The 27,620-nt window shown below is 39.5% G+C and overlaps 1 protein-coding gene and 1 non-coding gene across 3 annotated transcripts in view; both read left to right on the forward strand.

Annotated features, from left to right (window-relative positions):
- Positions 1 to 27,620, forward strand: part of Lrguk (leucine rich repeats and guanylate kinase domain containing) — a 103,355-nt gene that overhangs the window by 39,886 nt on the left and 35,849 nt on the right. For both annotated transcript variants that reach the window (XM_040291409.2, XM_005331129.4), the window contains exons 9-15: positions 817 to 903; positions 2,218 to 2,324; positions 6,933 to 7,052; positions 13,963 to 14,059; positions 18,006 to 18,119; positions 20,109 to 20,310; positions 21,944 to 22,039. In XM_040291409.2, the coding sequence (XP_040147343.2) occupies positions 817 to 903; positions 2,218 to 2,324; positions 6,933 to 7,052; positions 13,963 to 14,059; positions 18,006 to 18,119; positions 20,109 to 20,310; positions 21,944 to 22,039 (823 nt within the window). The remainder of the gene's footprint in view (positions 1 to 816; positions 904 to 2,217; positions 2,325 to 6,932; positions 7,053 to 13,962; positions 14,060 to 18,005; positions 18,120 to 20,108; positions 20,311 to 21,943; positions 22,040 to 27,620) is intronic.
- On the forward strand, positions 8,959 to 9,118 carry LOC120892064 (U1 spliceosomal RNA). Its single transcript, XR_005736735.1, has one exon. It is a non-coding gene; the product is annotated as a U1 spliceosomal RNA (small nuclear RNA).

Raw genomic sequence — 27,620 nt, forward strand, 5'->3', positions numbered from 1 at the left:
TCTCCACAACGTTCACACGTGGTATACATCAAAGAAAGCTTAACATTTCTAATTGACATATGTACTTATTTATGGGATATGGTGTGATATTCAGTACATGTATACAATGATTAAATCAGGGTAATTAGCATTTTCATCTCCTCATTCCTTTGTGTTGGGAAGCTCAGTCAAAGATACCTTTGTATATTTAGTCACGTGAATTCTCTTCTATAAAAGGTACCATCCACTATTATCTTGCCTTTCAAAGCGATGTAGCTTCTTTATACAAAAGACAAAATGACATTTTAAAAAGCAGATAATCCTAATAGAACAGATGGTAGGGGGTAATAAAGAATTTGTTTTATAAGTGAATATTAAATTATTATTGTTACGAGAAATTAATAACAAATGATACAAATCAATACAAAAATGCAAATAGACAATAAAATAATAATAAATCGCAAAATTTAATTCTTTGCAGTAATGAAACTCTTTGACATTGGAAAACAAGGTTTGAGCTACTGGCCTTGGAATCTTAGATGAGATGTTTTCCCTCTCTGAGGCTTAGTTGTTTTTTTCTTTAGAAATGAGGATAATCCTGCCTACCCTGCTTATCTCACATGGAGATTAATAAGATCTGCACATTTGAAGAGCTTTAAAAATGACAAGGCGCAGCCTGCATCTGATTGTTAATACATGGGGCCTGGGGAGTCTTAGGAGGGGGTCTGGGGATGGCAGGGGTGGCAGGCCAAAGGCCTGAGCTCATGAGAAGACTGCGGTGCTTGCCGACTTGGGGAAAGGAAAGCAATTGAATGGTCCTCTTGATATTTTACATAGGAAAACCCAGATTACTGGTTATTTGTAATATTTATGCTACTTCGACTCACAGAATTAGATCAGAAGAAGATTAAAGTAGAAGAAAAGGTATGTAAATCATTATCATTTCATGTGTTTATGGGTTAATGTGTTCAAAAGCTTTCACTGTCTGCTGTAGGACCAGTATAATCAATCTTTGAGATGCAGACTAATACGTAAATTAATTCTTTACTTAGGGACTGTTTCCCTGTCCCAGGATCTGTCAGTCAAACCCTCTGCAGAGCTTGGCATCATCAAATGCAGGCTTCCATTGGTCCGGTGGAAAGCTTAGCTATGAGAAGCAGAAAAGACACTCTTCTTATCTAGGCCACATTGTGGCAGATTAGCAGTTTGAAAACTATCCTGTTCGGAGAGGATACCATCCTATCTAGGTTACTTTAAATATTAATTTAATAATAAAATGTACTATAATGTCATCCTACTATATAATCAAAAGGTATTCAAATAAATAGCTTCTCTGATATTTTTAATCCTTTAATTCTGCTCTTTAAAAGAATGATTTATCTGGTCATACAATTCCAGAGCAGCCAGTCTTGAATGCTAACACCTGCCTCCCTCCCTACCATCACCAGAGTAGAGATCTCTACTAGTGAGGCCTTTCCCACATTGGATGTGAATTTGAGACAGGACTGAAGACAGGTGTAAATGGGTGGAGAGGCACATATTCCATCTCAGATGTGCCCTTCTGTAATCTTGTCTAAAAATAGTTATAGATGGTCCCTATTATTATTCTCATGCTGAAAGGCACTTAGTAGATTTCTCTTTTCCTTTACTATTTTGCAAAAGGAATAAAATTTAAAATCATGATTAACTAAAAGTATGGCAGACGAGACTGTTTGGAAGATGGTAAAGATGAGATAGGGAGCAGCTCATTAGGAAGAAAAGACCATATTTTTCAATGGAGAAAGCTCTACTAAAGGAGGAAGTTTGGGTAGAACGTGAGAGTGTGAAATAATTCTGGGTGACATGGCATTAGAAAAAAATTCCCCAGCATCTACTGCTGTAATCTAGAACTACAAATTTTATTATTCTTCTTGTACTAAAAATTGCAATCTTTGCCATAGTAAAAGCAAGCATAGACTTCAGAGGTCTTGTTTTTTTTTTTTTTTTCCTTCTGCCCCTCCCAAACCCAGGGATATAAAAAGTACGAGATCAAAGGATTCTACTCAACATTTAAAAATAATTATCATTATTTAGATTTTAGGAACGTAAGAGTTGACATGAAAACTAATCACGGGCATGGGTTAGATTAGTTTGCATACCTGGTTGCATGTCTAGAATAATTCATTAAAGAAACTCCAAGCCTTGTCTTCATTTTAGAAACCAAACATTTTCCCTTTTACTTCTCTAATTCTGGAAAAGGTTTCAGCAGTGAATAAATATGACCCTCCCCCTGAAGTGGTCGCAGCCCAAGATCACCTGACTCACGTTGTCAACAGCGTCCTGCAGCCACAGAGGATCTTTGACAGGTATTTATTTATGTGGACTCTCCAGGGTAGAACTCAGGATGGGCAAGCAGACGACAAGCTCATCATTTTCCCCAGCCCTCTATTTTGCGACCAGTTCATTTCCTAGACATGTGACTTTCTCTGAGGGAAGGGGCAAGTGTTTTCTAATAGACCGTACTGTCTCAGTTATGGCCTATCATACTTCAGCCTGCTGCTCTCAAGCAGGGGGACTCACTGGTTCATCTTTACTCTTTCATCAGACTCCTTGTATGTCGGCTAGCCTGAGCCATATGACACCGAAATAAAAAAATAAAAAAGGGTTGTCAATTCTTCTGCCTAAGGATCAGAACCTAGTCCCTAGTCTCATTAATGGAAAATTGTGATCATTTATATCCATTGTAAATCTTTCCTTTGCTGTGAATTAATACTAAATACTCCTGCCACAGAGCCTTCTGTGAATTCAGATTATTAGGGAGTCCCTAGAAGGAAGCACAGCTAGCCTAAGGGAGACCTGAAATATCTTTCCTGAGTTGCAATCTACCCAGCAGGGAGGAGTCGCCCAGCTTGGTTGGGCGCATGAATAGAGTCTCTCACCTCTAAATTCCAAGACAGATTTACCACGGTTTCTCCATTTCTTTTTAAACAATCTGTTGGAGCAGATGGCCATTTATGCTGTAAGTATAATGCAGAAATCCTATCAATACCCAAAGGCATTTTAAAAATACTTGTAAAACTCTTGGGTATAAATGGCCTTTCTTGTGATATTTGCTTCTGTATTTCACATGGCTGGTTTCCCACAGAGAGCAAAATGTTTTATTTTGCAACCCAGGACATGATTTTTACGTGGAATTTAATAATGTGGGCATTGACAGTGTCTGTGTGTATGGGAGCCCTCTAGGTGAAATGATCTATCGTTATTTGTACACATCTGGAAAAGCACATTTGATTTAAAAGGTGGGCATTTATGTCCTCATTGTATTTTTTTTCCAGTTTATAATATTGCTACTTATTTCATGCTTTAGGGGACATTTATATAAAAACATGTATCAAAAATTTGCAGCATGTTTGATAAACATGTATTTCTTGATCATTTCTGACTGTCAGGAAAATAAGAGCCAAGGCCCAGCAGGCCGGATGTCCAGGATGAAGCAGTGTTCCTGGTGCTAGCTCAGCAGCTGGTGTACTGGCCCGCCTTTGCCCTTTCCGCTGGGCGCCAGCACCAGAAGTCAGGCCCAGGAGGGGAGCCCTGACTCTTGGCCCTGGGAAATGAATGTTGCATTATCGGAGAATCCTTGTCCCCCTCTCCTGGCATGACCAAGGAGAGGATACCGTATTCAAATGACACGGCCAAACATTGACTCTGGCCTGGTAGTCATTGGTAGCTTTCTTATTTGAAATGACAAACTTCCCCAGTCTTGTGCATGCTTGTCCCAAATCTGGAATTAGTCATTTTTCCATGAAGCCCCAGTGTTGGTGAGAAATGGTACTTCTCTGTCCTAAAATGGTGCTAGAGATACTCATAGCTTCTGGGTTGGTCATTGTTTCTAGGTTTTTTAGTGGAAAGAGCTGGTAACAGCTTTCTTTCCATCCATCCATCCATCTTTATCTGCGCGTGTCCATCTACATCCATTCAATCCGACTGTGTCTCTCTATAGACGGCTCTATCTGCATGTACCTCCAGATCCATGGGTTAAGTAACTTGTCAATTCAGAGCGATACTTAAAATTAAATTTCAAGACTACAGTTAAGTGTTCATTTCTTCTCCTTTCCATTACATCTGCATTTACTTTTCTCCCCCACCCATAATCCTGATTCTCAAGGACAGAGAAGAGCGCAGAATGACAAAATCTCGTGATTACTCATTTTTAAAATTGTAAAATGCTATGGCCAATGAGTCCTGAAAGACATTGAAAGCATTTTTTTTTTTGCCTATGCTGCACCCATTTAACTTTGCCCCATTTTTTCTTGTGGTAAAATATCTACAGCATAAAATTCCTACTTTAACCATTTTTGCATGTGTGTGTGTGTGTGTGTGTGTGTGTGTGTGTGTGTGTGTGTGTGTGGTTGGTGCTGAGGATTAAACCCAGGGCCTTGTGCATGCAAGGCAAGCACTCTCCCAACTGAGATATATTCCCAGCTACTTGAACCATTTTTAAGCAGACAGTGCAGGGACCTAAATACTCACCATGTTGTATAGCCTTCACTCCCATCTATTCTCAAAATATCTTCATCACCCCAAACAGAAACTCTATACCCACTGAGCAGTAACTCCTCATTCTCCCCTTCTCCAGTCCCTAGAAATCGCTCACCTTCTTTCTGTCTCCATGAACTTGCCTACTCCATATATTTCCTAGAAGTATCAACAACCCCATTTTTAAAGTAGCATACTGCATATTTCTGGTTAGAACATACAGTTGCCACATATAGTACTTTCTCCTTCTTTGTTCTCATTTATGCGCTTTTAGTCTTAGTTCTCATTAGTCTTGAGCAACTACATATTTATTGCTCACTACCAGTCCTTTTACTGGTGTCTCTTGAGTCATTTGGGTTGTATGAGGCTTGTTTTCTAGTAGATTCCTTAGGAAGGACTGTGGGATCATTGTCCTTTGAGTTCTGGCATGTTGGTAACAGTTGTGCCCTTCACACTTGAAGGTCATTTCTGCTAAATATAAAATTGGTTGCTCACAGTTTTCCCCTTGAATACATGGAAGATGTTACTCCACTTCGTTTTGGCATAAAACATTGCTGCCCAAATCTACTGTTTTCCTTTATAAGTCATGTGCTCTCTTTTTCTAGTTTAACTATGTTTTCCCTTTTTCTTTAAAGCCCAGTAATTTTACTCTATTGTATCTCGGTACTGGTTGTTCTGGCTATTTATAGGTATAAAGTGTGTAGTTATCTGTTTTGTTTTGTAATGTCAGGAAAATTTTCTTGAATTCAAAGTCTTTACTATGTTTCCTATTCCTTTGTTTTCGTTGCTTCTTCAGGAAGATCTTCTTTGTCTATTTTCAGCATTTGTCAATCCGTCTCAAATACATTTTTTCTCTTTAGACACTTTTCTAAAAGAAATGTATTTTGAGGTAATTATATATTCACATGTAATTATAAGAAACAATAGCAAGAAAATCTGTATACATTTCCCCCAATTTCCCCCAATTGTGATATCTCACATAGCTTTGGTAGGGCATCAAACCCAGGAAATTGGCCCGGAAATTGGCCCGGAAATTGGATTTCAGCAGCTGGGCCTGTCCTCATGTGTGTCTTAACTATTTAGTTTGATGCAATTCTATCACCTGTAGATTCATCTGAGCACCACTGCAGCAAGTACAGAGCAGTTTCATCACAAGGACTTCCACAGCCACAGTACCTCCCTCGCTCTCCCCTAGCAATCACTAATCTTTCCCCATCTCTGTAATGTCACTTCAAGAATGTTATGTCAGTGCAGTCATACAGCATAACTTTCAGGGATCCCCCCCCCCAGTACAGTGCCTTAGAAATTCATCCAAGTTGTTGTATGTGTCAATAATTCCTCTTTTTTAGTGCTGAGTGGTGTTCCACAGTACAGAGTATCACACAGTTTACCTGTTGGAGGAAATGTGGACTAATTCCGGCTTCTGGCCACTACTAATAAAGTCGCTGTGTACATAATGATCAGCCTTTTGCACGAGTGCGACAGCTGCAGCCTGGTGGCTGTGGGGTTCCCTGTCCTCAGATCTCCCCAGCTGTGCCCATTACTTCTTCCTCCCTCCTGCACAGACTCCAGCACGCTACAGCTTTTGTGGGTGTGTGTTTGTTTTGTTACACGGGTTTTCCATGAGCCTTTGCTCTTACACTTGTCTGATGTGGCCATTCAAAGAGATTAGAACAGGATGCTGCTTCATCGCCTTCACAGAATTTTCGTTGAACCCATACTTCAGCTGTGTATTTCCAACATTTTATTTTGTTCTGTACTTCTACGATTTGTTTCATGAATCCACACTGCTGTGCATGTCGCAGGAGATTTCATCGATAAATTCAGCCTTTAGTCCAGTCTTCATGTCCAGAAGCCAAACCTAGAGTCATTTATCAACTCCTCTTTCCTTTGAGCGAGTTTATTAACCTTTCTGCACTTCAGTTTCTTCATGTGTTAGAGGGGAATGATGACAGTAACATCTTCCTTAGCTTCTTGTGATGATCCAATGAGGTGCTATGCTAGAATCACCACCTAGAAACTCCTAGAATAGTGCCCAGCACAGAGACATTGCTCAGGTCAATTTCTGTCATTTCTATAAAGTCTGCTTTGCCTACCTGTGTTACAACTCAGTCTCAGAGGGCAGTCATTTCTTTCATTGACAAGTTCTGGAGGGAATATCTGAGCAATTAATAACTACTGTATCTTACCATATTTTTCCTTTAAAAAAGCTTAGTAAATTTACATAAATTTGTATTTTACCTGGTTAATAATCTATGCTTTGGATATTATATTTCAACTTGTTTCTGGACCATCCTTCTGTTTATGTTTATAGTGTCTATGTATATAAGTGCTCATTATTGTAATGATGACATGGGGGTTTTTCCTAATGGATGTAGTTAATATGCTGCATCTCTAATGGGTGTAGGACAGTAATTTGCTCTGGTCCTGTGTCGCAGCACTCTTCCCAGTCTGGACGCTCCTTATCCCATGTTGATACTTGCTGGTCCTCAAGCTTGCGGGAAACGAGAACTTGCTCACCGCCTCTGCAGACAGTTTAGTACTTACTTCAGATATGGGTAAGTGTGTTTATTGGCTTATAAGACTTGGAAATTCTTCCAAGTTGATGCAAGTATCAGTCGTTCCTTTCTACTCAGATCTCAGATATGGCTGATTTTGGCTATTAATTTTAAGCGCCTTCATAAAAGTGCATAATCACCTTTTTCATGTTATATTTACAGCAAAGCTAGAAGTGGTAAGTAAACTCAATGTTCCACAGACATGAACTCTTGGGAAGGACAGAGTACCCTGAGAGTGTAAGTTTTTGAAAGTAATTTTTTTTAAAAAATAAAATTGAATCAGTGTTGTTAACTGATTTTGGAAAGACTAGGAATCTTGATTCTTATGCCATGCTAGTAGACGTGGTCGAGATGATTGTTAAAGCATACTTCCTAGTTATGGAACTTAACAAGTAGCAAGAAGATTTGGTCTTTTGTGAAACAGACAGTAAGCACATAGCTGTGATCACTCCCTGAAGCAATCAATCAGTGGTACATCCAGGCCATTAGATGCCTCTTCCATGAAAGGTCCACTGGCTTCTCTGCCATTTATTGTACTGTAGTATACATGTACTTTTAAAATTTTAATCCTCCAGATGTTTAACTTGATTCAATGCCAGCCCAAATCACTCTCCAGAGCTTGAGAGTGCTCTTCTTTATAACTGATCAGGATGGCGCTTGAAGGCAGGCTCCTCCCGTTGCCTCGAGGTGCAGCCGTGAATCACAGTGTTGGGTGGGCTGTGCTCCAGGGCTCAGCGGCCCCAGCTTGCTTGCTTGGGACATGTGCTGGCAGCTCGTGAGCTTGGTCTTCCTCTTCTGGGGCACCTTTCAGCAGCAACAAGGACAGAAAAGAGGCAGCAAAAACATCTCCTGTCCTTCCCTTTAGGTTAGCACTCGATAGACTCTCTTCTGGAGCAAATATTTGGTGACTGATTCCCTAATGGCCCAGTTAAAATAGAAGATATATCTCGAAAAACTAGAACCATCCAAGAAAACCATCCAGCTGGGTTTACGATGTTTTAAAGGTTCCTGTGAATGCGATTTAGAATTGCTGCTGTGGTCTCTTCAGCAGTTTTCCTCTTTATTTTTTATTATAGTAAAGAAATTACTTTTAGATTAGTGGTGTGTGTTGATGAGCTGAGGATGTGACTACAAAGATATATAGGACAGCAAGAAAAAATAAATGCAAACTTAGGCTCTTACAAAAAAATTCCTTCCCCTTAAGCTACACAAGTTCAAATAATGTAAATACTATTTTAAACAGGTCAACTTATTTAAATATTTTAAATTGCAATCTGCATCTCAACAACTTTAAGACATACATGCTACAGAATGATTTGATTAATATATTTTAATATTCTAAAGTAACAAAATAAATTAAAAGCTAATATTAGAATAAAAAGCAGAAAGTGTCATTATGAAGGTACTGAACCTGTCCTAAAAGATAAGTTGAACACAGTGAATGCGAAGTCAAACTGGGACAAAGGGCATATGCTGAACTGTTGTGCTAATGTGTAAGTTTGGAACCTTTTAGCAAACCAAAGCGACCTAGGGAGCCAGGCTTTCTCTGGTTCCTTTCACGTCTCTATACCAATTGTGTTGCCCAGAGCTTTGCATTTGTGATGTGCTGTTGCTGAAGCATGCTGGTCCCTGTGTGCCTGGAGTGTTTGTTGACTACCATCAAGACTCTGGTCCTGTCACCCCCACATTCTTAGCTGGCTTAGCACCCCCAATGACTCAATTCCCCCAAATCTTGTATTTCCCTTGTTAGAATGCTTATCCTCCACATTTCAATTGATTTATTTAATGTTTGTTTTCTCTGCTTGTCTGCAAGCCCAATGTGGGTAGGGGCCATGTCAGCTTTGTTCACTGCTGAGTTCTCAGTGCTCAGCATATGGCCTGGCACTGAGTGTTAAATGACTGGGCGATACTTACCTGGCAGGGGAGATACCTTGATCATGAAGGTGGTTTTCCCAGGGTGAGGCTTATCCATTGCACTCCGGATGTGCTGACCCCGTGATTTCCCCAAATGCAGGAACCTCTACTGCATAATTTGTGGTAGTGGGGGGACTGCATTCACACTCTCAAAAAAAAAAAAAAGAAATGACTGGGTGAGTGAATGGAAGGCTTGATTCATAGTAATGTACCTAATATTTAGTGGAAATGACTATGATAAAAGCATAGATGATTTCCTAATAGATATGGAGAAATGGATGAGTTCATTCAATCAGTAGGTATTTTTGAGTTTCTCCCATATGATAGCCCCTGAAGATGGAGTGTTAATCAGACTGAGGAGGTCCAAGTCTCCAGGAAATTTGTAGTCTGGTGGGGAACTCAGATAATTGGTATGATATAAAATTTGTGTGGCAGCACAAGATGGCAAAACAAAATTCTAAAATAAATTTCATGTCCTGTATTGCTGCCACTGTGATTGTTCTCCTCTCAATGGAATTAGTGGTGAGTGGAGAGACTCCTCACTGCCCCCACCAACTCACTCACTCGCCTCCCTCACAGGCTCATTGTCATCCTCCTGGAGGCAGAGACCAGGGCTTGTTCAGTGGCAAATCGTCCTGAGAATTTCATCAATGCCCAGATCAAAGACCATGTTATTGGATAAAAGAGGATATTATATGGCTAGCCATTTCCTCCATTGAGAAAGTAAGATAGCTCCACTATTATACACAGCAACTTTCTAATTAAAAGGAGATAAAACCAAAGCACATCTTCAGGGCAAGTCCTTTCTCTTGTTTAGATTTTCTTTTCTTTTATTCTTTATCCAACATAAGTTTTATTGGTTTTTAATTAAACGAAAGCAGGCATGAATACAGTCTCTCTGTGAAACTTGAAAGCATTTGCAAAGGCACTTTCCCTGCCATTTGGCTTGAATCTTTTCTCTCCCTGTTATGTATTCCATTTTCTCCTGTATTTTACTTTCTTTTCAAATCACATTCACTCAAGATCAAGGTGTTCAGCAAAGTTTTCACAAGCTAAGTTGCATGTCCAGATAAACAAATAAAAAAAACAATTCAGTCCTATAACAAATGGTGTGGATGAAGAGTCTGCTCTGGTCTTAGGTTTTGATGTTTGATTTTACTATTTGTTCTTGGTTTTAGAAATAAGTTGGATGTCTTTTCTTTACCTGTTTTAGTTATAAGGGGCCTGGAGATATTCGCTGGTTGCCTTCAAAGTCTGTCTATTTATTTCTGGCTCTATATTGCCGCACAAATCACTGACTTCCTGGAAGAGTGCCAAATCATGAAGGTACCACAGAACAACACCAGCAAGCCTGTTTATCTTCTAGATTTAAGACCACTTTAGTGATCTGAATAGTCTGGGAAGAAAAACTTTATTCTCCTTTACATCTCTATTTTATAGCAATCTCTATTTTCATAACCATTATAACCTTCTCATGGTGTTGACTACTAAATCTATTTTATTTTTACCATTATAATAAAGTAAAAGACCACAGCTCTTTCATTGCATGAGATGGTCTGAGGTATAGCAACGTAGATGCGGTTTCTAATCTAATGTGTCCATTTCTACAAATGTGGCAAACTTGTAAAACGGCTCATTTATTCATTCGCTCAGTATTCATTGAGTGCCATCCGTGTGTCATGTGTTGGTGATAAAGCTGAAACGAACAGACATGAGTCTTGTCCTCCTGGCAGTTTCCGTTCAGTCTAGTATGGGGTTTAAATGGGAAATTCTCTTACAGGATGGTTTGATGGGTACTATTCTGAGGAAGTAAAGAGCCTCTAATAGAAGTGGAAGAGAGAGCGGGTGCTGGGCTGGCGTTGAGCTGCACCGCTGAGAACAGCAGGCGTGGTGCATTAACTGAGAGTACAGGTTGTGGCATGGCTAAGCCTGAGCTGTGAAGGACAGTGACAGAAGACAAGACGGGACAGACTGACGGAGGTCTGATCACCAAGGGTTTCTAAACAGTTCCCAGTTGTGTTTTGGAAAGCATACCCTGTGGGAAATTTGGGACAGGGCTCAGGAAAGGAAGGCTGGACCCAAGAAGACCAGCTAGAATATGACGATGGCAGGCATTCTAAGGTGATGAACAGCTACTGGAACATGACAGAGTCGTGGCTTTTGTGGAATCTGACCCTCAGACACAGTGTGTGCTGGAATCCCTGCGCTCATGATCCCTAGAGTGTGTCCCACATTCGATGACGAATATTTGCATTGGATGTGAGGACCAGCGTAACTTACCTACCTGATGGATTTGGCTGGACACCTGGGCATTTGAGGGCGTACATTGGAAGTGCCCACTCACCAGCTCTACACAGCATGTTCTAATGTGCTTGAATTCAGATGTGCTCCCAGCCAAGCCTCTGCCTAAACACTGGGAGCAGCAAGAAGTCATTATTTCCTGAGGCAATCTGGTCCAGAATTAGATTCTAAATCTGCAGGCTTCTGAATCACACTGAAAAAAAAAAAAAAAAAAAAAAAGAAGTCTACTTCCTTATCCACCTGCTAGCTCTTCTCAGACATCTGTTCTTCCCATTAAATTTCCCTGGATACTTTCTTTTCCACTAATTTGGCCTGGCCATCCAGATGATTCTTTTCCTTCCTGTCCCCTGCTTTCTGTGGTCTCCATGTCTGTCCTTAGAATGGCTAAGCTCAACCTTGGGCTTTTACCGCCGGAGACACTGTCTGGGGTCAGTCCCACCTCAATCCTTTCCTCTGTTAAGTGGAACTAACAAGAGTGTAGCTCCTGTTATGGACCATGACTTAGCCGGTAAATTAATCAGTAAATAACAAACCCATGGACATATTTAGGTGGAGGAGAGGAGGGATATTGAAAGCGATGGTCCAAGCGGATTTGTTTGTCTAAAATCTGGCATCATTTTTTCAAAGTAAGTTTGGGAAACATGGCTTTCCCTGTGAAGTGTTTTCCTTGTAAGATGTTCACATTTGGGCTGCATGCTCTACAGTGAACGCTTCTGTGTGTAAAAATTGGGTGACAGACACAAGCACCGCAGGTCATCAAGTGCTCCTCCAAAGAAAGTTCCGCCACAAACCTGTGGTGAGCATCCTCCACATCACAGCAGCCGGCTCTTTACCTGTCTGATGCTTCAAACGCTTCTTTGTTTTGTCTTCCTTTTAGAAACTCTGAAAAAAATCTGTGCCGCTCAATTTCTCTGTTGGGAAATGTAAATCCCGCGTAGCCTTTGAAGACTATGCTGAGGGTTTGTGGCACAGGGTGCAGGGCCACAGGTTTATCTTCTCTGTCAGGGACACCAGTAGACGGAGGGTCTCAGGTCCCTGCCAAGCATGGGAAGAAACACCAGCGCATTCGAACAACAGAACAAACGCCAAGGTGTTTTGACAGTCTCCTCCAAGAATGCACAGTCTCTCCCTAGTGTACAATGGGAAATATTATTAGGACCTGAAAACTTCCTGGTATAGTTTGTTCTTCATTAAAATAGAAGAGGAGCAGTGCTTGGATTTTTTTTATCTTTGCCTTTGAAATGGAGAGACTCTTGTGGTTTCGACTTTACCCTCTTCATTACTGTGATCTTAAAAAGAATTGATTTGGGATTGGGGATGTGGCTCAGCAGTAGCGCGCTTACCCAGCACGTGAGAGGCCCTGGCTTCAATCCTCAGTACCACATAAAAATAAAGAAAGAAAGAAAGAAAGAAAGAAAGAAAGAAAGAAAGAAAGAAAGAAAGAAAGAAAGGTACTGTGACCAACTACAAGTAAATATATATATATATATATATATGTATATATATATGTATATTTTTTTTTTAAAGAATTGATTTGGAGGCATCCTGGCATTGCTGCTTAGCAAGGTCCATAGTAACTGTGACTCAGTTTCACCATCTATAGAATAAAAATAGGAATACCTGCCTGATAGGTTTTGTGAGGGATCAATGTCAAGCGTCTAGCTGTTCACATCTCGTGTTTTAAAATTACAGGCTAATCCAAAAATCCATTTGCATCCCCAAGCTTAACATGGGGAAGGTGGGGTGATAGGTAATCTAGAGTCTTGGGTAATTGGGACCATCATAGTCTAGTTCTGATACCCGCCTGCAGTGTGACCTAGGACAAGTCACTTTTATAATCATCCTTACAATGGAGCTCTTCTTATGTACTTCACACATGTAAATTTTAATCCATTTTACAAACAATTAGGGGATACCTGCTGTGAGCCAGGCGTTTGGAATGCAGTGGTGAATATGCTGAGCCAGACAAATTCCTCCCCTCGTGATTTATATGTTCTGCTGGGGAAGAGAGGAAAAATCAGCTCACTGTGTGAAAGAGGCAGTTCTGGTCATAGAGAGTAATTGGGGTGTGGTGGGTGGGGGGCCCTTTCTGGCAGGGGATAGAAAAGGTTGAGTTAAGGATTCCATTCAGCACTAGAATCAGTGCAGCACAGGGTGGACGAGATGACTCTGTCTTCAAGTCAGGGTGGGGTCTGGGGGAGCCCCCCAAAGTACTGGAATGCAATTGGCATAGGCTGAGTCTATGAGAGAATAAAGAGGTGCATAATGCAGCCCTGGGAGGTGGGGAAGAACACTGGCGGGGGTGGGGGAGTGATGCTTAAACCCAGTCCTGAAAACAAGTGGCCAGGCACGTGGAGGGACAGGAGAGGGGCCTGCAGAACAGGCTACTAGAGCAGAGAGAACGGGAAAGCACGTGGGAGAGTAAAAATATCATCTTCAGAGGGGATGATCCAGTAAGTGACCAATAGCAGTGTGCAAAAAGTTGATCCTGATAATCCAAGATTCGTGTGATCCTTGAAGACTCTGGTGATTGAAAGTAACCTAGCACTTCAGAACCATGGTGTTTCCACAATTCTATTGCTTTCTGATTTATGGATCAATTTTATTTTCAAAAACATTCTTTATACTGAGATCTTACTCATTTTGAATTCAAAGTTAATAGAAATAGACTAGGTTACTTATTTTATGATTTCAGGGCCTGCCACACAACAAGACCACCTTACTTTGGAGAAGGGGATCGAGTTGACTATCATTTTATTTCTCAAGAAGTTTTTGATGAAATGCTGAACATGGTAAGACTGGTTTCCTTTGTTTTTAATTGTATAACGTCTGTTCTCCGTTGGAAATAATAGGAAATAGTGATTTGAAAGAAGAGAAAAATTTAATTTTGTGCTTGTTTTAAATCTGGTTCAATTTGTATCTTTCTGTTTTTGTTTGGACCAAAAAAACCTGCTACTCTAGTCACTGGTGGTAGAGCATGACACTGTTGTGTTTTAATTCATTGTCTTAAAAAGAATGTACTCCTTCCCTCTTGGCCTTCCCATGCAAAGGGAATCCTCACAACCCTACTGTGTTTTATTTTTGAAAGTAAATACTTTCATACTCCACAGCCACCGGGGGCTTCAGTTAAACTGAGAGTGTGATGTATCCTCATTACAACGAATGAATATGTAAATCTATGTTTTTCTTATTTTTGTTTATATTATCATTCTTTCCTTGGCCAGTGACTCCTACACCACTTCTTATTTCTTCTAAAGTCTACTGAAAAACTGAATGTTTTTGCCTATGAAAAATCACCTTCCAGGAGCCTAGGAGAGCAGAGGAAGGGGAGGGAGGAGCAGAGGGCAGGGCTAGTACTGGAGGGAAATCTACCAAAGGATGCTACGATCATGTACAGATAGGCCACATTGAATCCTGCTTATATATAATTATAATGCATTAGTTAAAGTAATACTTACAATAACAGAAGGGAGATGAGTAGAACAGAGCAGGCAGACCAGGAGGGGAGGAAAAAGGGGATGGATAATGATCAAGTTATGTTATACACATGTACAAATATGGCACAATAATTCCACTGGTATGTAAATTATAATGCTCCAATTAAAAAAATAAAATTAAAATAAAATCACCTCCCAACCAGCACTACTGCTACAGCTACAGCCCTCCCACCTCCTTTCCCCCACTCTTTCCTCTGACTTCACCCCCAAATAATAGACCTGGCTCACATCTGCAGTGTATAGATAGAATCACACAGTTTCCATTAGTTTAATTTGAATGGCATGTGTTTTCAGGACTTCTCTTACACTCAGAGAAACATGTGAGAAAGTCCTATCTATACTGCAAGGGCAGCTTTCCCTCCAACCTTGTCACAGAAATAGCTTGGCCAGGGCTGGGGTTGTGGCTCAGTGGTACAGCGCTCGCCTAGCACATTCAAGGCCCTGGGTTCGATCCTCAGCACCAATAAATAAAATAAAGGTATTGTGTCCAGCTACAACTAAAAAAATAAAAATAAAATAAATATCATGGACATTATGATTTTCTCTCCTAGCCTGTATTTTGGCAGTATCATTTGATTTATTAAGAGAATTCTGGAATTTCATATTTCTCAGAGCTTTAATAGAGGAGTTTTAGTAAGAAGCGTTCTCCTAGGACTCTAGGGTGAAAGACAGCTAGTTCCCTAAATTAATGCTAATGTCTCCTGTTGGAGGCATTTTTGCCTTAGTGCAGTTCACCTGCGCTCAGTACTCCAATGCTCTCCTGAGGTTCCACACGTTATAGGTTTATGATCAAGTTGGTCTGGTTCCATTCCTAGCCTAAGAAACTCCTCTGCTATATTTAGCCTTATAGTTTACTGCCTCTACAAAAATCCTCTGTGTTTGAGAATTACTCCTTTTTACTGTTTTTGCTATCTGCATTACTTCAATATAATGTAATTTTCTTCCACCTGAATTTTGCCTCTGATCTCCTTTTCTTTAACATGGGAGACTGTCTAATGAAGAGAGAGAAACCTAGAGATAATAAATTCATGACACATTGTCAGATTTGCCAACCAGGCCCCCATACTCTGCCCTGTGTACATAGACCCCTTTTCCACATAACACCTACCCTGGTCCCCTTTGACAGACACCCTGGCATACCCCATCCCCATGCACCTATATGAGCAGTCACATCTATTTGCCGTGACAGGTACAACACAAGGGCCTGTGCACCCTCCTACATTTACATGCCTCCCCCAACAAACACCTGCCCAACCCATACGTCATTCCTACACGTGCCCGTTGACACATGAACCCTTTAACAGGAGCACACACAGTCACTTACCCACAGACACTGCCCCTCTCTTGTGGAATCAAAACCACAGACCTGGAGTATTTGGAAATAAAATGATTGCTACTTATTAGGTAATCCACATGCAGAAAGAAATGAGAGGAGTATCACCAACCCAAACTATGGGGCGTGGGGACTACAACTCAATTACTAACAAATCAGTCCAATGCAATATCTTTTATATGTATCCACAACGCAAGATTTCCCCCAACCCTGCATCCTTCCAGAAAACGTTTTTTGGGATCTGCAGAGGAAGGTCCTTGTACACACAAATGAATGAACTTATATATCTGAAAATAATCCAAATATGTACACATTTTGAAAACGGGGTAACAGGGTATTAGTCAGGGTTCTTCAGAGAAACAGAACCAGTAGTTGTGTGTATGTGTGTAGAAAGAGATTTAGTATAAGAAATGGGCTCACATGGTTATTGAGATTGGCAAAGCCAAACCTGTAATGTGGGTCAGCAGCCTGGAGACCCAGGAGAGTCAGAGGTGTAGATGATGTGCAAAGACTGACCTTTATTTTCTGTGCAGGCCTTCAGCTAATTCAGAGAGACCCACCCACATTATGGAGGGGAATCCCCTTCCTCCAAACGCAACAATTAAAATGTTAATCTCCTCCCCAACATTCTGCAAGTTGACACACAAAATTAACCATCACACACAGTAAACAGGATCGAGTATATGCCTAAAAGGAGAGCCGGATACCTACCTATCTATCTATAAAGAATTTTTTTTTTTCAAAGAACAGAGAGTATGACATTGAAGGAGTAAAATTTTAAGGATATTTATTGTTGACTTTTTAACTTTAGAATCCATCACAGAACCTTCTTTTGATTGTGGGGGAGACAGATTTTCCTCATCATCTGCAGCAGACACATCCTCCAGAGACTCACCCAAGCCCTAGAGGCACCCTGTGTCTCCTGCCTAGTCCTGTCCCCTGAGACAGCCCTTTCCCCTTCCACCCATATCTCTAGAACACCTGGGGCCAGGAGGGGAGCAGTGGGCTCTTAACTGCTTGCTGTTCTTAATGGTGCTGCCATTCGATGGGATTCAGCGCAGCCCTGGAAGCTCTTGCTTCATTATTTATTTTAAAGTCATGTGTGTGAGATGTCACACATCCCAAGATTACCCACATTTTTATTCCTTCTGTTGTTACCAGCCTCCCAGTTTAGATGAATATTGTCCAGAAAAAGTCACAGTTTTGCTCTCAAAATTGTATTTTTTTTTTTTTTACTTCACTTGTATTTTTTGGAAAGGAATACAGCTGTCAGAGAAACCAATTTTCCAGAATGCAGAGAGAGGGCAGTATTTATAGTTCAAATGACTCTAGGGCAGGCAGCGATTTGGGGTAGTTTCAATAAAATGCTATCTTTATGAGGAAAAGCAGGATGGGCCTATTTTTCAAAGCTTTTGGGATGTCACTGTAATTCATGGCCATTAGGAATTATCCATAACTCATGGCTTATCTTGGAATGCAAGGTTTTGGGAAATGGGAGTGTATTTTGGATTCCCTTGAATGCTGGCGAAGCTGAAATGGCGGCAGGAAAGGGCAAGCTATTAGTTTTGCTCTCAATAGTGAAGGTTTGTGGTGTGGATTTGGCAGGAAGTAGGTAAGTAGGCAAAATGGTCTGTCCTACCATAAACTCCAGTCCTTGATCCTTCTCTCTATGGATTATTTCCAAAAACCTATTTTTGGGTCAGCTAAGAATTCTGAATAAATTTCTCTATCACAAAGTTTGATATTAAGCTTCATAAACTCATTGTTAATTTGTCACTCTTACATATTTTCTCATATTTGGAAGTTTTATAGAATTATATAAAACTAAGACATCAAATTATTTTACATATGTTAAATTCTATTATGGTTACTTATACACACAAAATCTTTGTGCTTCTCAAATTCCAGGGGAAATTCATTCTAACATTTAATTATGGTAATCACAATTATGGATTAAATAGGGACACCGTAGAAGGTATCGCAAGAGATGGATTAGCAAGCTGTATTCATATGGAAATAGAAGTAAGTGTTGTTTATTCAATCAATTGTGTGTGTGTGTGTGTGTGTGTGTGTGTGTGTGTGTGTTTGAGGTCGGGTCTACAGTGTGGGGCAGATAGCATGCTGCCAGGCCCAAGAGAAATGCATGCCAAAGCGTGAGGTGTTCCATTTGTAGTTAATAAGGAAGCAGGTGCAAAGAGACAGCATTTTGATTAAAATACAAGAAATTGTACATATAGTAGGAGGAAAACTACCACTCAAAATTTATTTTCTTTTATTTCCTCCCTATATTATTATTATTTTTCTTTTTACAACTTGGTCTGTTTATACAAAGACATGTTAGATAAAGTCCAGTTACTGCCAAGTGTGGTCCTGGCTCCTCGCCCCCTCAGGACAATGGCAGCCCTGAGTGGTATCCCTTGTTCCTTGAGTCTCTGCAGACAGTTGGGCTATGCATCTTGTGGCTCCACATGTTCACCGGGTGCAGTATTTTTATACTTCCAGCAATTTAGGCTTTGCAAGTTTGACTTTTCTCTCTGCCTCCATATGCCATCTTTCCCCAGCTATCTTCTCAAATTGGAGTATCCAGAGTTTTTTTATAAAATTAAGATCCAGAGTTTAAAAAATATATAACTTCATTATATAAAAATTACTTCAAAGATAGTAATTTTTCTCAAGTTACTTCCATTGAGCAGTATAACACTTTTGTAATCAGGGGGCAAAAAATGGCTCAAGTAGACCAAACTTCCAGAAAACAAAGCGTAGGAAAGTCTAGTATTTTCTGTAGACTCTGAATCCTTTCTGTGTTTCCTTCTGTAACACCACAGACAAGAGACTGCAACTCCCTTTCAGCCCCTTGTATGGGTTTAAGTGTTCCCTAGCTTCAGCAAAATCACTCCCGTTTCTTCCACCTCTTAACTTTCTGCACAATCCTTGCATTCTTATCTTTCTGCAGTTGACTGGTTTTGTATCTTAAAGAGGGTTATTTTTTGTTCCTATGCTAATTATTTTTTTAAAAAAGACCAGTTCTAAAAAACATTTTCTTCTTTGGACAAGGCAGAAACAAAAACGAATGTGTTTTTGAGTGCAGAAATACTCCATCCTCTTTGTGTCTACCTTTTTCCACTTGAACAGTTATCTGAGTGATGGCTCCTGATTTACTTTTTCCTCCCTGAGAGCTTACTCCTACTCATTTCCAGAAGGTTGAGTCTATAAACCATGTTTTATTCCCTTGGTTCTCTCCAACTGATGTATTTTTCCAAACTATGGTTGTCATTGACTCTTCCAGAAATTATTTAAAAAGAGCTTGGATTCCTTCCTACCAAAATTTTAAAACAAAGATTTTGAACTTGAGTTCAACTGATGTTGATAGAATTGAGACGAAAGGGACTTTAAGATCCTTTGGGAATAATGTGTAGGGAGCTGGGGGCTTTGTGGGAGCTGTGGTCACAGCCAAGCTCGCTGGGTTCACAAACTGTACTGAGGCTGCCTTGTGCTGTGATGAGCAGCTTACCCTGAGCTCAGCCTTCTGGGCTCTGGACAGAGCCTGTAGGATGTCACTGGAACTGGCCCACACAGGCTGCTGGCAGGAAAGGTCCCACAATGTATTGACAAGGGTGAAAAAGGAGCTTTCTCTTCGTAAGGGCTCTCTTCTGGTGCTATATGGATGCGTTTTTAAAGACAGAATTGAAATTACTTTACAGTAATAAAGTGAATTACCTATTTTATATCCAGCCATTTTCCTTTTTAGCAGTCATATTCATTAAAATGATTAATTAGAGAAAAACCAGGTGGAATGAATTCTATCTAATATTTCTAATGACAATTTAATATTTGATGAAGAGAGAAAAGTCATTGAATCTTGAAATATTTGTGGGAAAATAGTGGCTAATTCTACAGATAAATTCTTCAATATAATACTACTTATTATACACTCTATTGTCAGATGTCTCCAAAATGATCTCTAAATCATGCCTATGTTTCCACCTTATTATCTTTTCTTTAAACGCCTAGGGTGTAAGAAGTTTGAAATACTCCTATTTTGAGCCTCGCTATATCTTGGTGGTGCCCATGAACAAGGAAAAATATGAGGGACATTTGCGGAGAAAAGGATTATTCAGCCGTGCAGAAATTGAATTTGCTGTCTCCAGAGTGGACCTTTATATTAAAATTAATCAGAACTTTCCAGGGTATTTTGATGCAGTAATCAATGCAGGTCAGTACTCTCAGCAGAGTGTTACTTTTGAAGTATGAGGTCACTAGGTTAGAGTCTGTTTTATGGAAATAAACTTCTAAATTGCAAAGAGCTGTTGAAAGGGGTAGGAATCCATGAGCTTTAACCTTCTATTCTTTTAATCAGAGTGTTTATTATTTTTATTAATCCTTCAGGTCTTAACTAATAAGATTGGGTGTGAAATGGACCCTAAAATAGGTTCCTTCCTCGGGGACATTGTGAGAACTAAGTTAGATGATACATCATTTGAAATACACATTTAAATTTTTAGGAAGGCAAATGATACTCAATTTTATTATAATCTACCTCCGGTTAAAAACCCAACTACTATAAATATCATAACCATTAAATATCCGTGGGAAACATTTTCAAGTATTCCTTTAGACATGGCTATTTATTTGAAGTAAGAGAATTTCTCAAAATATAGATATTTCTATATGTTTTTATATGTTTTTTATATTTCTATATGTTTTTATATAGCTATAAAAGAGAATGAGAAAACACTCTGTATGTAGCTAAAGAAATATCTTTAATCCATATTGTTATTTTTAAAAGGCCAGGTTCATAACCTTACATATAGTATGCCATCATTTATGTTTAAAAAAAGAAATAAAAAGCATTATATAGTTGTATTTTCTATTTTTTTCTATATATTTTGTATTTTTCTTGTACTACATAAAAGTATATGGAAGAATCCTCAAGAAATTAATAACATTGATATCTTTTCAGAGGGAAACTGGATAGCGGGGACATTAAATTTAACTATATGAAATTGCCAATTCACCTATTTCAACCTATGAGAACAATAATTTGATACGGTTTCACTTAATAGTTTAGCTCTCTGCAACCTGTTAATGAATTTCCTATGCATATTGGACTTCTTTTGTTGAATAAGAATAATCACACTTACAGCTTAAAACCATGCCTGTTTATAGGCTCAGGTTCAGTAGGAGTCGGGTACGGCATGACTGTGTTCTCTGCCTGGGGTATCAGGGGTATCAGGAGGCTGAGGCAAAGGTGTCAGCTGGGCTGAGATTTCATCTAAAGGCTCTGGGGGAAAACCCGCTCCAAAGTTCTTACTTGTTGGCCCAGTGCGGTCTCTTGGGGTTAAGGACCCTGTTTTCTTGTTGGCTGTCTGCCAGGGGCTGTCCTCATTCCCTAGAGCTTGCTCCCAGGTCCTATGCACGTGGTGTCCACCATCTACTAGCCAGCAACAGAACATGAAATCCTACCTGTGCTTCCAGTCTCCAGTTTTCTCTTCTGCCACCAGCCAGAGAATTCACTCTCCTTTTGTAGACCTTCTGTGACTGCATGGAACCATGTGGATAACCTCCGTTTTGATGGGCTCAGACTCATGAGTTTACATCTGCAAAAAACCCTGTTTGCCATATAACATAATATAACCCTGGGAATGATGTTACCACAGTAGGTTCTGCCCACACTTAAGGGGAGGAGACCATACAAGGGCGAAGTATCATCAGAGCCATCTTAAAACTTTGATACCACAATATATAAAACGAAACATAGTACCCAAATCAGTACCGCCAGCAGTCGAGCACTAACTGTATTTTAACCTGATGCTGTTGCTTTAAAGTTCTTATCTCATTGACCGTAGATGATCTGGAAGTTGCCTACCAAAGGCTGAGTGAGCTCATTAGAGAATACCTGGGATTGACTGCGGAACCTGCCACGAGCTTGGCTCCGACTGCAGGTACCATCCTCTCTCTCTTGTGCGCCCATTTTAAAATTATTGTTATGGAAAAGAAAGCAAGTCTTTGAGTTATTGTGTGGGTACCCATCAACCAGGGTGTAGCTGGTTCTAACTCTTTAATGCCTCTAGTTCTCCTGCGGTAATTGTTCCCACAAAGGAGCTTTAAGGATTAGCACCCTGGATCTATGACTCCTCTTGTCTCCAAGACCACAGTAGAACTCAGGCACTCACCTTCGGGAGAGTGGACAGCAGATAAGGGTTAGCCTCATGGTTCAGATCTCAACCTTCCAGAATTGTTTTCCCTGGTGGGCTGAGGTGTTGTTCTACTCACCAGGTTGACATGTAGCCCAAGAGTTTCAGTCCAAGAGTTTTCTTTCCCCTTCAGATGGCCCCAGACTTCAAGTGTTGTACTGCAGAATACAGGGGCAGGGCCCTAGCCAGGTGGCCCTCATCCTGGCTCTCTACTCCCCTGGGCAAGCTTCTTTGATGTTCTGAGTTTAGGTTTACTCTCTTGCTAAATGGATTTCTTGTTCCCCTCATTCCTGCTCCATCAGCAGCAGCAAATGATGTAAGACATATAAGAGGGCATCTCCTTGGAATTTAGGAATTTGAAAGCCCTCTCTTAGAATTTTGGTGCATAAGTATTTTGAGATGTATTTAAAAGATTTTCCCAAATTCTCCTCCAAATTAGGATAGCTACTCTAGCAACAGAATAAAACAAAACAACAACAACCAAAAAATAGGAAACAGCAAGTGTTGGTGAGGATGTGCACTGTTGGTGGGAATGTAAAATGGTACAGCTGTTTTGGAGATAGCATGGTGGTTCCCCATAAAAATTAAAAATAGAACTACCAGGCCAGGCACAGGGCACACATCTGCAATCCTAGTGGTTGAGGCAGAAGGATCACGTGTTCAAAGCCAGCTTCAGCAACAGCAAAGTACTAAGCAACTCAGTGAGACCCTGTCTCTAAATAAAATACAAAAAAGGGCTGCAGATATGGCTCAGTGGTCTAGCACCCCTGAGTTCAATGCCCGGTACCCAGAAAAAGAAATAGACTACCATATGATCCAGCAATTCCACTTGCAGATATATACTCCAAACAATTGAAAGCAAGAACATGAAGAGATAGTTACACCTCCTTGTTTATAGAAGCATTTACTTTAGCCAAAAGATGGAAGCAAATGAAGTGCCCATGGACAGATGAATGGATAAACAAAATGTGCTGTATACCTACAGTGGAATATTATTCAGTCTTCCAAAGGAAAGAAATTCTGATACATGCTACAATATGAATGAACTTTGAAGATATGCTAAGTAAATAAGCCAGTCAGGAAAAAGCAAATACTATATGATTCTACTAATGTGAGGTACTTAGGGTAGTCAGATTCATAGGGATACAAAGAAGGGTGGTTGGCAGGGGCTGAGGGAAGGGGAGAAAGGAGTGTTATTATTTAACATGTCCAGAGTTTCCACTGGGGAGATGAAGAGAGAAAGAGGATGGTGTTGGTTTAACAACAATGTGAATGTACTTAGTGCCACTGAGCCGTAGGCCAAAAACTGGTTAAAATGCTAAATTTTATGTGTGTTTTACTACAATCAGTATTTAGTTTTTAAAATGTCCCTTGTGGGGTGCAGTGGTGCATGCCTGTAAACCTAGTGGCTTGGGAAGCTGAGGCAGGAGGATCGCAAGTTCAAAGCTAGCCTCAGCAACTTAGTGAGGCCCTAAGCAACTTAGCAAGACTCTGTCTCGAGATAAAATATAAAAAGGGCTGGGGATGTGGCTCAGTGGTTAACTACCCCTGGGTTCCATGCCCCCAGAACATTAAAAAAAAAAAAAAAAGGCCCTTCAATGGACTGAACTTTATTCATAGGTCACGTTTTGCAAAATGTTAAACTGAGGCTCTTGCCACTTTGTAGATGCTGTGCAGCTTTGTGGTTACAACTCCGTGACTCTTGCCCAAACATGATTTTGTTTGACTGATTGCATTCTGGCAGGCTGAGGGAGGCCAGGTCATGATTTTGCCAGAGTTCAAACCAACTGTGCCATTGTGCACTTTGCCTGCTTTCCCCAGGTCACGTGCCCCTAGTATTTTGGAATGAGGTCACTGTGAAACTGGTAAAAATCAACAGAAAACAGATGAGAATTTTCTTCTACATATGTGTAGGAGATAAAGTGACCAAAGCATGACCTGCTGCCCGAGAAGTATATGAAGAAAGTTTGACCTGTCTAAAAATTAACGGAGGCAGTAATGGAGAACTGGAAGGCTGGGTTCCATCTACAAAGTGGGAGGTGGGGATATTAAATCAGGAGCATGTCGGCATATCTATCCAACCCTGATCGATTCTCCACATCAAGCACTAGTTCTTTACAAAGCCACGGCCTTTAGGGTACCTAATGAGGCTTCCATAGGCCACAGAACTTTCTCTTGAGGAAATCTGGATCCTGTTGCTTTGGTTCTGGGCTATCCCAGCAACCTGTGATCTTTAATTTGGTCCCCAGAGTAGACTGTTCCTGTGGGGACTATGCCTTACGTTAGCGTACCCTCCCCTGATCCCCAAGCTGGGTCCATCTCCCACTGTAAATTAATAAATTGGTATGCTGGCTTTCATGTTAGTCTCTTGTGATTTTAAAAACACAAGTCAGTCCCCTGAGGCTGACCAGTTCTGCGTAACTGAGAAATGTGCATTTCTGTATCCGTGCCTCTGAACAGAGGCGTATGAGCAAAGCAGCTTCCACATCTGGCAGGATTCCCTCTGTATTTTGTATTTTCCTTATTCTACAATGATAAGGAACACTGATTATTGGGTGCATTTGCCATTTGGCAAATTAATAGACCAGATAATGTGTTCATAGGAAAATGGACTCCCTTTTTAAAGGGTATAATTAAATTGTATTTGTTTGGACTAATTAGGTTAGGCCTGTCTGATTTAATGAAAGGTATGAATTACAGAATTTGTAAAAATGTTACCACTCTCAGATACATTTAATAACTGAAACCCAGCCATCCAGTTATTGACTAACAGAATTCTAGCTTGAAGAAGTAGACAGGGAGAGATTGCAATTAATATATAACATTCCTAGCTTCAATAGAACTTTGCTTTTCTGGCAGGTTTAATATTTTGGAAAAGATTGTATTTTCTTAAGCTGAGATTGTATTTCCTTATTTATATAGTTAATTTGTGGAGGGAGCTATGTTTTTTTATTTATTTTTTTTTTACATTTTTTTTTAATTTTTTATTTTTTTATTGGTTGTTCACAACATTACAAAGCTCTTGACATATCATATTTCATACATTAGATTGAAGTGGGTTATGAACTCCCAATTTTACCCCAAATGCAGATTGCAGAATACATCCACAATTTTACATAATGCCCAATTAGTAATTGTTGTATTCTGCTAACTTTCCTATGAGCTATGTTTTTTTAGTTGACATTAATTTTAAGGATAAACTTGCACATAAAGTGAAACTGTAGAGACCAGACATTATTCAATGGAGTATTTAAAAAATCCTAACAGCCACAATCCTTATTAATAAGCTTTGATGGCATCTCCAGTGGCCCAAGAATTAGGACCAGTGGCTCAGTTAAGGACTGTGAAGTCTACACCAAGGGAAAAGGGCCAGATAAGAATGAAACTCAGTGTAAGAAAACAGTTTTCAACTATAATTCCCTAAACAAATGGTCAAAAATGCCTGAGAAAGGGTCTTGACCCAGTAAGCCACTGTCCTGGGCCTGGTTGGTACTCACATCTTTGCCTCTGCACTAAACTAGGTACTCTAAATTAAAGTTCTACAGTTTAGGTACATTTACCCAAACACATTACTTATCTAAATGAGATTCCTAGAAATAATAATAATAACAAATAATAATGATAATAATAATGGAATGGAATTATTTTTTGGTTAATGGAGTTGTCCAAGGAAAGAAATTGAAATAAAAAAATTTAAGATTCTGTGAAATACTGGTCTGAACCATTAGAAAACTGTACTGAAAATAAGAAGTCTCACATTTTTATTCTAGATTTATCCAGTCATCATTAATTTGATTTAAGAAATTATTTTGAAAATAATTATTTTCTTAAGAAAACTGTGTATAATTTTATGGCCATTATTAGAATCTGGCCTTCCCAAGCTGAGGTTTTCCCCAGTTGAATTAGACCATCTATGTATTTAGGCTTCAGTACAAACAGAAATCTTATAGTCAAACAGCATTGTCTTTCTAAAAGAGGTAATCCTGTGTCAATGCAAACTAAAGATAATTCCCAAATATTTGAAGTTACATAGCTTTATCTTTAGTGATTGCATGCTGCTAATTTGTAACTGAGAATGCAATTATAATGTCTGCTTTTAAAAATGGGAGTGAAACAAAGAGATGAAAAGTAAGCCAGGGGCTGTCATTTCTGAGTACAGCATCTGTCAGCCTAGACCTAGAAATGTGAACCTTCACCAGTGGATAGTTTAGTTTAATTTTTATTTAATGCATGTGTGAAATAGTAGCTTTAGGTCCAGATGATAAACCCTTGAAATATTTAGGTGTCTAATTAATATACAGTATTGCAGTTTGTGTATAGAATTATCTTGGTTTTTTTCCTCATAATAAGACAAAAATATTTGTCTCTAAAGCACAAAGACCTAAAAAAGTTGATTAAACACTACCTTTTCTATAAAATCAAGAAATACTATATTCTCAACTCAGGGTGAGGGATGTCTTGCCCTCCATTTGTCTAGAGACAGCCTATTTCTAGGTAGTTGGTGCTTCCAATAAAGCTTTTAGAAAGCCGAACCAACTATCATCCCGAGTTTTTGCTAAAAAGATCACGAAATGAAATTCTATTTGCAAATCATTATGAAGAATTCTGACTAATGGCAGAAGAAAATGATGATGGTAATGATGAGTCAAACAGAGGAAAACTGAGCAATTTACTGGCCTGCAAAGTGGTGCCCTTATCATTAATGAAGGGCATGGAGTCATTTGCCAAATTATGTGAATTCCTAAGTTGTAAAAGTAGGAAAAGAAATTCTGTATGTCTGACTGTAGGAAACCAAGAGGATTAAGGAGGGAAAAAAACCTTTAGCACCAGGTTTTACTGTTCTTATATTTTTCTCCCTTTAAATTACCTTTTTAATTTAATACATCTATATACACACATATGTGTATAAACCATATATGTTTTATTATGTACATATTACATGTATGTATATATATATATGTATTTATATATGTAGAGTTACTTAACTGTTAAATTAATCAGCCTTAATAGCATTCCTAATGTTGCATGGCCGTCACCACTTCCTGTTTCTAGATATTGCTAAATTTTCCATTACCCAAAACAGAAACTCTATACCCACTAAACAATAACTCCTCCTAATCCTTGGTAATCTCTAATCTACTTTCTGTTCTCTGTGAATTTGCCTATTTTAGATATTTTCATTGTTTTCTATTTTAATTTAACCTTGTTTCTTGCGTAAGGTAGTATTTTAGTTTATATTGTTATATACTAGGACCATAAAAATGATGGACAGGGCATCCTCCCAGGAAGTAAGCTTGTCCTCGTTTCTACTTGTTCCCTCTCCCTCCCA

Source organism: Ictidomys tridecemlineatus, chromosome 2 (genome assembly GCF_052094955.1).
Source record: "Ictidomys tridecemlineatus isolate mIctTri1 chromosome 2, mIctTri1.hap1, whole genome shotgun sequence".
NCBI classification, from domain to species: Eukaryota; Metazoa; Chordata; class Mammalia; order Rodentia; family Sciuridae; genus Ictidomys; species Ictidomys tridecemlineatus.